This window comes from Camelus bactrianus, chromosome 2 (genome assembly GCF_048773025.1).
Source record: "Camelus bactrianus isolate YW-2024 breed Bactrian camel chromosome 2, ASM4877302v1, whole genome shotgun sequence".
Classification (NCBI taxonomy): domain Eukaryota; kingdom Metazoa; phylum Chordata; class Mammalia; order Artiodactyla; family Camelidae; genus Camelus; species Camelus bactrianus.
The window spans coordinates 44692147-44706212 of record NC_133540.1 but is presented as its reverse complement, the minus strand read 5'-3'; the positions used below and the strand labels follow the sequence as shown (position 1 = coordinate 44706212).

Below are 14066 nucleotides of genomic sequence, written 5' to 3'. Positions count from 1 at the left end.
GCACTTCATGCTTTAGCAGTTTATGTTTAGTGTCTAGCATTTTTATCATAAAACAATTTTTAAAGGAAGTTGAAAAAATGTATAACAAAACATTCAACCAAGTTGGCCTTTCTTTTAACTGTCCTAAATTAGATAAATTTCATTTTAATTTCTCTAACAGTACTAAATTTTTATTTAATAATAATAAACAACAATAATAACTAAGACTAACTTAGGGCTAACTATCATGCATTTACTGTTCTAATTGTAATGCTCAATGAATAGATAGCCTATAAAAAAGATACTAAATATTCTACTAAAGATGGAAAAGGAATAACTGGAGAGTGAATAAGAATTTAACTAATAAATATAATACATCCGTATAATAGTATACTACATAACATTAAGGTTGAAATATTGATATGATGTTTATATTATCAATAAGTAAAAAAAAAAGTAGGCTATTAGTGTGTATATCATACTTCTTTTTTACTAAAATACTTAAATACACAAACCTAAGTTATACATTTAAAAAGTTAGTAATAGTTAACTCTAAATAATGGAATTATAAGATTTTTATTTTCCACTTGAATTGTATAATAAAGAATTTGTCTGGTCTCTGTCTAAGTTTCTGGGATGGAATTTCTGGAGTAATAGCAATAACTTTGTTATTCATAGTAGGCTCTTGGGACTATACCTAAGTTTATGCTAATTAAATGACTCAATAGTAGGCCCCTAGATAGTTTCAGGATGTGAGCAGGTTGGCTGGAAAGGCCAACTATGTAATTACAGGGTTGGAACTTTGAGCCATGTCATATAGGCCCAACTTCCTGACTCTCAGGGAGGAGAAGAGGTCTGGAGATTAAGTTCAAACAAGTGATCAATGATTCATTCAATCAGTCATATAACACTTAAAATTCAAAAGAGTTTTGTCCTATGATGTAGTCATTATAAATTTAATTTAATTGTAACACCAATTTATTTACATTTAGTATAAATCATATGTATATAATAAAATCCCAATAAAAATTCAGGACACCAAGTCTTAGCTGATCTTCCTGGTTGGTGAATACACTGATGTGCAAGAGGGTGACACACCCTGATTCCATGGGTAGAGGACATAGAAGCTCTGCTTTTGGGACCTTTCTAGATTTCACCCAGTAAGTCTCTTCTTCTGGCTGGTTCTGATTTATGTCCTTTGTAATAAAGTTTTAATCCTAAGTGCGGTGCTTTCCTTACTTTTCTAAGCCATTTTAGAGAACTATCGAGCCTGGGAGGTTAGTGGGAACACTCAGATTTATAGTCAACTGGTCACAAGTACAGGTGGCCTGGGAGCCCTGAACTCGTGACTGGTGTCTGTGTGGGTGTAGTCATGTTGGGGATTGTGCTTTTAACCTGTGGAATCTGTATTAACTTACTGCCAGAACTGTACTGCAATTTGATATACTGTCATACTATCTAAAGATTTTTTTATAATGGATGTACATTATTTTCATAATTTAAAAAACTACTTTCACTTCGAAAAAAGAGTAATAAGATCTTGCAATTAAATAAATCACTGCTATTTTAACTGTAAAATCAGTTACATCAAAAGAAATAATAGGACCAAATAAGAGCCCACAAGTAAAAATGTCTGAGGAAAAGAAGGTAAATTTGTTAAATTAAATTTAAAAGTTCATGAAGGTAATAAAATTAAAATATTTTTAAATGGCATATAAGATTTTGTAAAATAAGTGTTTCTTAAAAAAATAAGGTATTATTTGGCAGGGCAAAATCATGATGGTAGGAAAAACAAAATGAATAGCAAGATTCCTTTAATAAACAGTAACCTACATTTCTTATAAAATATAAATTTCCAATACAATTTAAAGATATTTCTATATGACAGCATCACAGCACAAAATCTTATGACTACACTTCTGAATTTAAAGTATTGTAACTAAGGGGAATGAAAAGTGAAAAGTTCTTTGGTCATTTAGGGTTTTTTCAGTAAAGTCGATTAATGCAATGATTATTAAACCACTGGACCATAATATACATATGGTATTAAGCTGTCTGATTTTTAAAAACCTCTTATTGGCTGCCTTCTCCTCCCCTTCCCTGCTTCACTTCCCCACTCCTCCACTGGTGCTCCCTGGTATTACCTCTAAGTAAACTGACGCACTTTGGGACTTTTAGGGTCTGCTTATGGGGGAATCCAAAAAGAAATATGTGTAGAAAAACTTAAAGAGAACTGATTTTCTTCCACAAACACTGGTTTTGCCATCATGGAACATCCCTTCATATATATATATTATATTTGCCTCCTAACAGTCTTGATTTCAGTCTCTTCTTGTCCCCAAAGAACATACATACAAAAAGCTATTGACAGAAGATTAAAAGGGAGGGGAAAAAAAACTCATGGGAAAAATTTTGACATCATCACTTTCTTTGAAGAAAAATAATTATTAATAAATTAACAAAAATCATTTCTGAAAATACCTAAGTTGTTTTCGGAGTTGCTCGATTTCCACATTTTGTTCAGTTACTGTTTTCAGAAAGTGTTGATTAGTCTGCCACAAGAAAAAAAAACATACAGTATTAGAACATTTAAAACTACATCTTTGAACGCTAACTACAGGAGTATACAAGTAGAAGAAAATAAAATGAAGTCATGATGATTATTAGATTTTTTGATGGTAAAATATAACCCTGGCCACCTTTCCCTGCCTTTACTACTTCAGTAGGTGCCTGCTTCCCTTCAAACCACCTGCATCCTCACTTCTGTGACTTCTGGCTTTCTCTGGCTTTCTGAGCCGCCTTTGTTCACCTAACTATGCAGAAGGCTATAGGTGTTGTAGACTTCATGTTCCCAGTCTGTTCTGGAAGAGCTCAATAACAAAGATTGAAGGGAACTGGTGTGTAAAAATCCCTAACTCCCATGCCCCATGGTGGAATATCTCTGAGCCCTGTGTTCTAAACTGGGTTCCAGAGTTCATCAGTGGGATTAACTTTCAGTTACCCACAGTGTTAATTTGCTCGATTGTTAAAAGTCCTTTATTGGCTGCCTTATCTTCCCTTCCCAGTCTCATTTCTCCACTCCCCTACTGGTACTTCCTGGTATTATCTCCTAAATAAGTGACATGCTTTGGAACTCCTTTCCCAGAGTCTACTAATGCTAAAGAAAGATGTGAAGCATTCTTCTAAGTGTAGAAAAAAATTATCATGATGGTACAAATTCCTCATCCTTACCTATATGCCTTATAGGCAAAATCACATAAATTATACTTACCTCCTAACTGATAGTCTTGATTTCAGTCTCTTTCCATTCTAACAAATCATACATACCTCTCCAACCAAACTCCCTGAGGCAGTTTTCATTGTGCTTTTCTCACACCCTACCCAATTTCACTGACTTCACATTTTTAATACACTTTGGTATTTCCCTCTACCTGGGATGTCATCATTCTGCCAGCAGTCAGCCCTGCATATACTGAGTGATTCATTGACTCTAAGGTAGAATTAATTGTTTAGTTTTTGCATTTTGATAAAACTTTACATATACTTTTACAATGCACACTGCCCTTAAGTACTATAGTTAAAGTTTATGTATTCCTGGCTATAATATGAGCCTCTTTTTGAAGACTAGCTTCACCTAGAACTCCCAGCATCTAACACATGATTTAGTACATTCTAAGTACTATACTTTTAAGGAATTAATGAACAAATGCCTTTACTGAGACATGAAAGAGAGTCTGAGAACTGAATCTTTATCTTGGGAAGTAGATTGTTCCAGACAAGAATTTAGTATTTAATTCATAGACCACAATTTAAAAGACCAACTATAGTACACACAGAAAGATGGCCAGACTAATGAGAGGTAAGTAAATTATACCACACCAGAAAAGTTAAAAACAAAACACTGGGTGTAACACTGGGCATGAGTCATGAAAGACATAATGGGTATATGCAAATAACTGAAGGATTGACTTGAAAAAGAAATGAGCTTGTTGTATGTTACACCAAAAGATAAAATTATGTATCAGTGGGAGGAAATCTAGTAAGAGATTTTAGCTTTCTAATAATCAGAGTTCAAAGAAACAGGCTCTTAGTGGAAATGACAGTATGTCTTACAGAGGATATTCAAAGCAAAGGCTAGAGGATCATCTGAAAAGCATTTAATAGAATTTTATATATCATTTGAGGGAACAGATGACCTTTAATATCATTTCAAATTCTCCTGTGAAGCTGTCTCAATGACCTCAGCCCAAACTGATTCAATCTCTGAATTCCTGTATAATATTTGTAATGCACCATAACATTTTATTATGTACAGTCTTGGACATAGCATAAGTAATTCTTGTGTTTCTTACTATTTGGGAGCACCTTAAAGGTAAATTATGTAAAGAGATTAGCAGAAGTATAAATTAGAATTGTGAATTCTAAGAAGCTAGTGATGGAAACAAACACATGCAACTTGCTAGCAAGTGTAGTAAGAGCTCAATAACTGCATCTGAACATGGCTTTATTTTTTATTAATGATTACAAAAAAAATTATATCAATGTTACAGAATTTGTAGATTCCTAAAGGTCCAGGGAAGTATCCCTTTACATCATCTATCTTATCACTGATTATTTCAGTTGGCATTTATCAAATAGATAGGGGCTTTGTGGATACATGCACACTTCTCTTACAACGAAAGAACCCATGGCAGTGGAAGGAAATTAAGATGAAATAAACAAATATTTTTGGGTTACTTTATGGAGATGAATAAATCTCAAGAAAAATACAATTTCAGTAAAGAGAATCTCTTGGAAATGTGAACTTATTGTATCTCTAGTAATAATAAATAAATATAAATTTGTATTTTTATTTACCATTCAGGTCAGGACATTTTACCTTCTGCATATTATTAAAGTGCACTGGTTATAAAAGATTATTTATTTGTTGTATATTCATCAATTTCTTGTACATCTGTAAGAACTTACTCATTTCTTGAGTTTATTTATGTAATCTGAAAAATTTTTAATGGACATTGTTTGATTTTTGACTCAAACTTGCTCCTATGACCACACTCTGAATGCTGAGACTTAAAAAATCTTTATAATCATTTAACTATCTCCCTTTACACTTGGTAGAGTCTTGTTTGATACCACAGTGTTCGTTACATTAAGAAAAATTCTTAAGTCTTAAAAATTTCTCTTAGCCATTTTTCTTTATTTTAACTACCAGGATAGTCTTTTATTTGTTCTTTGTAACACAATGCTTCATCCATCTTGTCACTCCTTTATCACTTTTATTGTATCCCTAGGTTATTATTCTTAGTTTTGGTCTGAAACTATGAATTCTTGTGCCTTAGAAATTTTTAATGTATTCAAGTATTCTTTCCCCATGACTTTCATCAGAATGGTTTTGGGTTGTATATAACAAAATATAGGCTCTGTGGTATAAAATATCAAAGGATTAGATAATCTCCACAATTCTAGCAAATATTAAAAGAATAAACAATTGTGATGTTAGGTTAGACTATTAATGTCATGTAGAAATAGGATTTCTTAATTATGGAAATCAGTCATCATTTTATTCTGGAGTACTTTAATACTGTTTTAAAACTAAGAAGTCACATTATCAAAAATTTTAAGTGAATAGAAATTCTAAATGTTAACATAAGTAAAATAGGGAGAAATTTATTTAATAATTTTTTACATGGTTAAAGGAGAAAATTTTAAAAAGAAGAATGAGATCAAATAAACTTACTTTTGATGGCACAACTCCACTCTTAAAGACATTTTTCATTAGGTACTAATAAGAATTAACAGGGTAACTAAGCAAAATGAAGAAAGGAAAAGAGGAAATACCTGGGATGTCATAATCCTATTACTCAACAATAAGGTAACATAAAATTCCAAGAAGGAAAAGAAAAGAAGAGAAAAAGAAAATAAAAGTGAGAGAAGAAAAAAGGCAAAAAGGCAGAACTGGGAAGACTAATTGTACTTCTTTCAGGAAAAAATTAAAGGGAATTTAGGTGCACCAATTTAGGTGACTGATGGTCAATCAACTAACAAGTGGTTCTTAGTATCCTATTATTTTTAAGGATTTGGGCTATTCATCTGTCTAACAGTTCCACTATTTTCTTTATATACCTAACCGTGTTCTAGATGAAATACTAAGAACAAAGCCTAAGTCCTACTCTTGAGAAGCTAACAGTCTAGATTACTCTCAAGAGATCTTACTAAGGACCCAAAGAGTATTTTCAGATTAGAATATATTTCAGATAGCTGTTAATTTTAGATCTCTAGAAACTACTATGAATGCTCATGTCTTGCTATTGAATGTGAAAGAAAAAGACAGATAAAAAGCAAAAAGTACTGCCTACCTATTTTTAGTTTTTTCTTATTGATTTGCCTTAGCAAAAAATAAATATTATTACTTAGTGTGACACTTTCTAGTTTATATAACAAGGGCACTAAGTGGATATTTTCACTTACCATTTCTATGTTCTCATTAGTAACATGAAGTTGCTTGGTTAGTTGTTGAAAATTGGTCAGCTGATCCTACAGTAGGAAGGTAGAGGGGTACATAAATAGCATTTTGTTTACAGCCCATATTTAAAATTAAACTAAAATCATGTCTAAAATCATTATGCCTAAGTCTAGAAGACATCAGTTATATTCCTTCTAACAATTATTGTGTGAGTTAACAGTTGAAATGAAAAAATAAATTTTTTAACAATTACAAAATTAAACAAAGTGATAACATGGAAACTAATATAAGAATCTATGTTTTATGTGAAATCATTATTTCTAGAACTCAATCCATTAATAAATAGATATGCTAGAAAGACCTTACCCAATACTGAAAAACCACATTCAAACCTATTTAAAACCTACAATATAAATCACAGTCAAGGAGTTATTGTGCCTTTCCCCTCTTTAAAATTCTCATGGCTTGAATGACCCACAAGTTTTAAATTTTTTGATTATCTGTTACAATCTGATTCAACATTATACGAGCAGATGACACAAGGTTAGGAAGGGTTGCTATTATATCACGTAACAGAACTCAAAACTGATAGGTAACTAGGGAAATAAGGACAAAGTATTATTTGTAAAGTCTTGCACCCCCTAAAACCCAACCAAAATCCCCCCTGCAAAAAAACCAAAACCCTAACTGCATAGCAATAGCATAAGACTGATCTTATTCAGGTAGAAAAATACTCCAAAAACCTAAAGGCTTAGTTGTTTGACCTAAATGAAGAAACAGCCTTAAAGAACATACTTGTATTAGAAATGGTTTCTAGATCTCAGGGTAAGAGTTATGGCTTAGACTACATGAGGGTTATTTTCAAACCAGGGCATGTATGAAAAACTCATTTTGTTAACTGCAAAGCATCATTAAGCATTATTATGACTTCTTTAGGTAGAAATTTCTGGTTATAATAATAATAATAGGAACAGTCATAAACTGGAATTTGAAAAGCCTATAAATGAGAATTGAAGATAGGCATGATAACTAATATATTTAAACAGATGCCTTCTCAAAATCCACAGGAAAGGGATAAGAATTGGAATTACTCCATAGTTTTCAATATACCTAGCAGAAAAAGAATCAACGGAAAGATAAAGGAGGTAGATTTTCCAATGGAATGGATGGTCATGTGAGATAGTGAATTCTTGTCAACAGAGGTATAAAGCAGAAGATAGATGCCCATTTTGAAAGAATATAAAATGATTCTTGCTTTGAATAGAAAGAAGCCCTTAAAAGCCATTAAGATTCTTTCCTATTGTAAAATCCTATTCTGATTAATTTATGTTAGACAAACTTCACATGAATTTTAGTAAAAGGTCATATTTAATGTTGTTAACATTTTCATTTTATATGGCATTGTCACTACATTTGAGTAGGCTTCTTCATTGTCCATAATCTAATGAACAGTTTTTGTCTTTTTTAAGCCAGGTAGAAAATCAAGAACATGAAAGCTTTGGATGTCCATTTACACATAATAATCTTACAGGGTGTTTCTCAGCACTAATTACAGCTTTCATTACTAATCACATTTTAAAACCCAGTGTATACTAGGCACATAATTATCTTATGTGTTCAAGAGACTTCTAACCATCGAAGACCTATTTACTGCCAACATAAATAACACAGTAGAGATTCAGGCATTCTTTCCAAATAATTTCTCCAGAATGCAACTTCTTACTGATATATAAGAAAACCATGACATACAAGATTACCTTTTGTTTTTGACTTTCTACTATATGAATCTGGGCCTCAGTCATATGTTCCTGGTAAAGTTTCTGCAGTCTATTCAACTCTTGAGAAACAGTCTGCCAGAGTTCCACAGCCTGAGTTTTTTCCTATTAAAAAAATTTGAGAACTCATTAAATTATTAGTAGGCTATTGCACAGTACAAATGAATCATTTTCTTTTACAGAAGGAATTCTTGTATATAAAGACACAAAATAAAAACAGAACTTATATAAAGATGGTACAGTCATAATATTTTTGATTAAGTTTATTAATAATTATAAACTCAATTATTAAACTTAAATTTAGAAAAAATCAAAAGATAAAAATTCCTTAGTTTGAAATCTTCTTTTTATTTGGATTTCATAATTAAAATTAAAACCCTTCAATCAGAGGTAGACGTTTAAACCACTCTCCTTGTTCCACAAGAAAGTGTAAGCCACAGAAATATCTAAAAAAAACTTCCTTGGTAAAGTATAAGTTTTTTTTCTGACTGCAAAAGTAATAAATGTTTATTGTAGAAAATTAGGAAAATACAGAAAAATAGAGAAGATAAAATAATCTGATAGTTTTAACACCTGATATAATAAATACTGCTAACATCTGAATACAATCATCTTTATAAATGTTGGATGTATTCTTGTTTATAAATAGGATTTGGGGGAGAATTTTGTATTTTTTTTTCTTTTAACAAAATTGGGAATCATATAGTGTGCTGTTTGTATTGTACTATTTTCACTTGGCAGTTTATAAGAAGAATTTTCTCAAGTCATTAATTCTTTCATTAGAGCAATTCTCAAAGAGTGGTATGGGATTCCCAGAAGACAAAATTATGTTCATAATAATAGAAAGACATTATTTGCCTATTTCACCCTCATCCTCTCATAAATGTACAGTGGAGGTTTTCAAAGTTTATGTGATGTGATGTGTGATGCTGTCACTGCTCTGGTGGCTACCGAAATGTATTCTCATGCTCCCATTTATTTTAAAAAATCTTAGTTTTAATTAGTAATATGATAAATACCCCACAAAAATAAAAAGCTCTTTTAAGTCCTCAATAATTTTTAAGCATCCTAAGGAGGGATCCTTAACCAAAAAGGTTGAGAAACTCTAAGCTAGCATACAGAAAGCGTTTTTCTCTTTTTAGAGAAGTGGAAACTAAGGTTCAAGCTTTTGGCCTACAGTCCCTCAGCAAGTTGTTGACAGAGTCAAGAAGAAACCTCTTTGTCTCTGAAATCCAAGCTTTTAAATCCCAGGTCAGCGATAATCCTCTCTCAGTTTTAGTAAGCAGGTAAGAAGGTGTAGTGAAAAGATAACACATTTTTGGAACATAATGAGTATATACTTAAAATACATGTTTATAAGTTTAAAGGAAACTATTGCTGAGGTGTAACATGCAGCCAGAAACACACAAATCATGAATTTGTATACTAAGTGAACCCATGTAACTGGGACCCAATTCAAGAAAGAGAACATTATTACCAGCACCTAGAAGATGCCCTGCTCTCTTCCAGATACCATGAATCTCCCCCAAAAGAACCATTATTCTGACTTCGAAAATCATTGATTAGTTTTGCCTAAAACATACACAGTCTTAAAATTTATAGACAAAAGCAAATCTGGAACCATTAGACTTGGGTTGGATTTCTAATCCTGACTGAATAACCCTGGACAGTTTATTTTATTTCCTTAATAATCCTGGACAGTTTATTTTATTTCCTTAAGACTTTCTTTTCAATAGAATGATCATTAAAATGCCTCATACTTCAAACGACTGCAGTTTTCCAAACCTGCCTGACGATAAGAATCATCTGGATTACTAGTTAGAAAATGTAGATTCTCCTAGACCAGTGGTTCTCAAAGGACTAGCAGCACTGCCATAGGACCTGTTAGAAATGTAAACTGAACCATATCTCAGACTTCCTGAATCAGAAGCTTGGGTGAGGGGTGACAATCTTTATTTCAATAAGCTCTCGGGTGATTACAATTTGAGAACCACCGTACTAATACATAAACCCATCATTTGGAAAAAATGTTATTTCAGTGACTCCATATTTTTAGATTTTTAAACAACTTCAATTTTTAAATATCAAAACAATACTATAATACTATAGTTTCTTAGGACAGATTGCTAGAATCTATGTGGTATCACCATCTAATTGGTCAAAGGATATGAACATTTCTAGGGTTCTTTTTGCTAAACTTTCCTCCAGAAAAAATATTACAAATCACATTTTTATAGAACAAAATACTCCAAGCTAAAAATATTAAGGTAGGTGTATGATAGTATATTAGTGCTCTCAGCAACCAAAGCAATTACACTTGCTCTACACAGAAACTTTTGCACCTAATTTTAATTCTTCTTTGTTTATCTTGCTGTGAAATAATGATGATGATAAAAATAATAGGTAGATTTATGAACTTACATATATGCTGGGCATTATCCTAAGTGTTACATGGGAATTTAAAAATTTAATTCCCATAAGAACTCCATAAGATAAGAATTATTATAATCTCCATACATAAATAAGGAAGGTGAAGCACAAAGAAGTTCCCCAAGATCAAAGAGCCAGAAAGTAGAATGGAGACCAAACTCAAGACGTTTGACCAGACTTTTCTTCCTAAAGCCTGTGAGTTCCACAAAAGCAGAAGCCAACATTCTTCACTGTATTATCAACATGAAGCACAGTGACTCGTATCTCATAGATACCTAGTAAATATTTGTGGAATGAATGAAGATTATTTGTTAAATTCTCTGCATTTATTACTTTAATGAAGCATAATATAATGAAGAATTCTCTTTTCTCTCAATTTTCTACTATAAATTGTATTTCAGTTTTTATCTGTTCAGTTTGGATTCAACTAGTCTTCATGCATGACACAAAGGTCTTTCAATCTAGTGATGAATACAAAAACAATGTGTTTCATCAGAACTTAAAAAACAAAATACATAAACATGTATGTATAAATAATAGGCAGAATTAACATTTGATATTATTGTTTATGGATTTATTAACATTTTCTATTATTCATACTTTACAAAAATGCCTAAATTTTCATACTGTTAAAACTTCATATTTATATACAAAGTACATTGGGATTTTGTGGGAAAATTTGTTTTGAACACATCTGTGTTTTTTCTTTTTGACTGCTCAAACTTGAACCTCACCAAATCTTCTATGAAGTAATAATCCAAAATGCAGCAAAAAAGTAGGACCTTCTTCAGAAACATAATACAATACTAAGCAAGATACAGATGGAGATAGGCAAAGAGAGGAGAAGCTAAGGGAGAAAAAGGTGAGAAATGAGAACAACTGGATTTAAAAAAATAATAATTTTCAAGTTTTAGTAAAATTTAGCATTGGAAATTATAGCGACAAAAGTACTACAGAGAGACGATTTTTAGAGACAGGATTCTTTTTCATTTTGTTTCGTTTTTTGAAACTACAAATCTTACCCAGTTTCGCACTCCACTTTCTTTTTATAAATTAAACTAATTTTTTTTGGTTTTACTGAGGTATGACTGACAAATAATCATTGCCTATAGGTAAGGTGTACAAGAGAGGGTTATTTTACGTATGGTCTGTCAGTACTTTTCAGGAGTAATAAGAAATGTTTATTCTGCTACAGCTTTCAAAAGAGAGCATTAATAAGTCTAAATTATTTTCATTTACTTCTATATCAACATTAATAAATCTTTCCTGAATACTATTCTAGAACAGAGTAAAAAACATGCATTCCTAATTATTTTTTTGCCTCTACTATGTTTTCAAATTCCTTCTGTTTACACATTAAAAAAGAATTCTGGTGCTACACAATGCTCCATTAAGTAGATACAGCCTATCTGATTGACTTAAAATATCACTTTCAAAAGCAAAGAATTCCAAAACCAAAATCCCAAGGAATTGAAAAGAAAAAGACTTTTCATAGATAATCATAAAATCAAAATCATGATACAGAATTTCTAATCTCCATTTATAAAATGAAACTGAAGCACAACTGCTAAGTAGAAAAATGGGATTCAAATCCATACAAGATACAAGATACCCAGGGATAGAAAATTTTAAATTAAAATTAAATTCCTTTACTTATAACCAAAAAATTACAGTGCTAAAAACAGGATATATACAACATAGCTTACAAATATTTCAATTACTGTGAGGAAGAAAAAAAGAGAAAAAGTCTAATTCTAAAAGAAGTATAACTTTAGAAAATTATAATTCTAAAATCTTTGAAAATTGAAGAAAACACACTATCAGAAGAAAACACAAAAAATAAAAAATGTAAATTTAGGCAAGTGGATAATTAATTATTTTCTTTAAAAATTTTCTTTGGCATTAAAATACTCTATAACACAAAAAATTATGCCAAAAGCTAGCTTTGCAACTCAATTAAAATATATATATGGCAACTACATTTATAACACTGAGAGTACATAGTGCAAAAGTTTTGTTATCTGTCAACTATTTTGCAAATTACAGAAAATTATTCCATTAACAACTTTGATATTCTGTTATTATCATTAATAAATAATGATTAACACAGATTTTAAGAAACTGTTTATTCAAGATATAATTCAATATATATATAATCACTCACTTGATTGGCCAGTTGCAGTTGTTCTTGAAGATTCCTGACTGTTTCATCATCTGTATATATCTCATTCCCCATCTCTGTGCCAAAGGGAAGGGCATCCACTTGCTTTTCAACGGCATCTTTTAATTCACTGTGCAACCTTTGGAACAAACAGTTAACACAAAAATAATCTAATTTTAGTAACAGGAATTACTGTTTCAAGGTTAAATAAATAAACAGTGGGGTCTAATCATTCTTTACACAAAAATCATCGTTAAGTCAACCTCAAAATTTACAGTGTTTAATCACCATTAAATAATGTGCTGTAAGAAAAAATATTATATCACAATTTTGAATGATTTAAATTGGTCATAATTAATTCAAGCATACATAATTCAGTTTGTCCTAGGAAGATTTTAATTTTTCAACGAAGTAAAATTCAGAAATTATACCTTTTTAGTGGATGAAATAACTCATTCAGAAAAAATTTAAATATGATAGTAATTTCATCTAGTTACTTAAATGGAAATGGGATTTTTCTTTTTTTTTACTGAGGTATAAACAATTTACAATGTTGTCAATTTCTGGTGTATGGTACAATTCTTCAACCATACATGAATATACATATATTAATTTTCATATTCTTTTCCACCATAAGCTACTACAAGATATTGAATATATTTCCCTGTGCTATACAGTATAATCTTGTTTATCTATTTTATATATAACAGTCAGTATCTGCAAATCTCGAACTCCCAGTTTATCCCTTCCAACCCCTCTCTGCCCTGCAACCACAAGTCTGTATTCTATGTCTGAAAGTCTGTTTCTGTTTTATATATTAAGTTCATCTGTCTTTTTTTTTTTTTTTTTAGATACCACATATGAGTGATATCATATGGTATTTTTCTTTCTCTTTCTGGCTTATTTCACTTAGAATGACATTCTTCCATGTTGCTGCAAATAGCATTATTTTATCATTTTTTATGGCTGAGTAGTATTCCATTGTATAAATATACCACATCTTCTTTATCCAGTCATCTGTCAATGGATATATAGATTGTTTCCATGTCTTGGCTATTGTCAATAGTGCTATGAACACTGGGGTGCAGATGTCTTTCTAAAGTAGGGTTCCCTGTGGATATATGCATAGAAGTGGGATTGCTGGGTCATATGGTAAGTCTATTATTAGTTTTTTGAGGAATTTCCATACTGTTTTCCACAATGGCTGCACCAAACTGTATTCCTACCAACAGTGTAGAAGGATTCCATTTTCTCCACA

The 14066-nt window shown here is 31.3% G+C and overlaps 1 protein-coding gene across 10 annotated transcripts in view; it reads right to left on the bottom strand.

Moving 5' to 3' along the window:
- The window catches only part of SCLT1 (sodium channel and clathrin linker 1), a 164438-nt gene that overhangs the window by 114195 nt on the left and 36177 nt on the right, over positions 1 to 14066 (bottom strand). For all 10 annotated transcript variants that reach the window (XM_074378673.1, XM_074378670.1, XM_074378669.1 and 7 more), the window contains 4 exons: positions 12812 to 12947; positions 8200 to 8322; positions 6448 to 6513; positions 2461 to 2531 (listed from right to left, as the gene is read on the bottom strand). In XM_074378673.1, coding sequence (XP_074234774.1) covers positions 2461 to 2531; positions 6448 to 6513; positions 8200 to 8322; positions 12812 to 12947 — 396 coding nt within the window. The remainder of the gene's footprint in view (positions 1 to 2460; positions 2532 to 6447; positions 6514 to 8199; positions 8323 to 12811; positions 12948 to 14066) is intronic.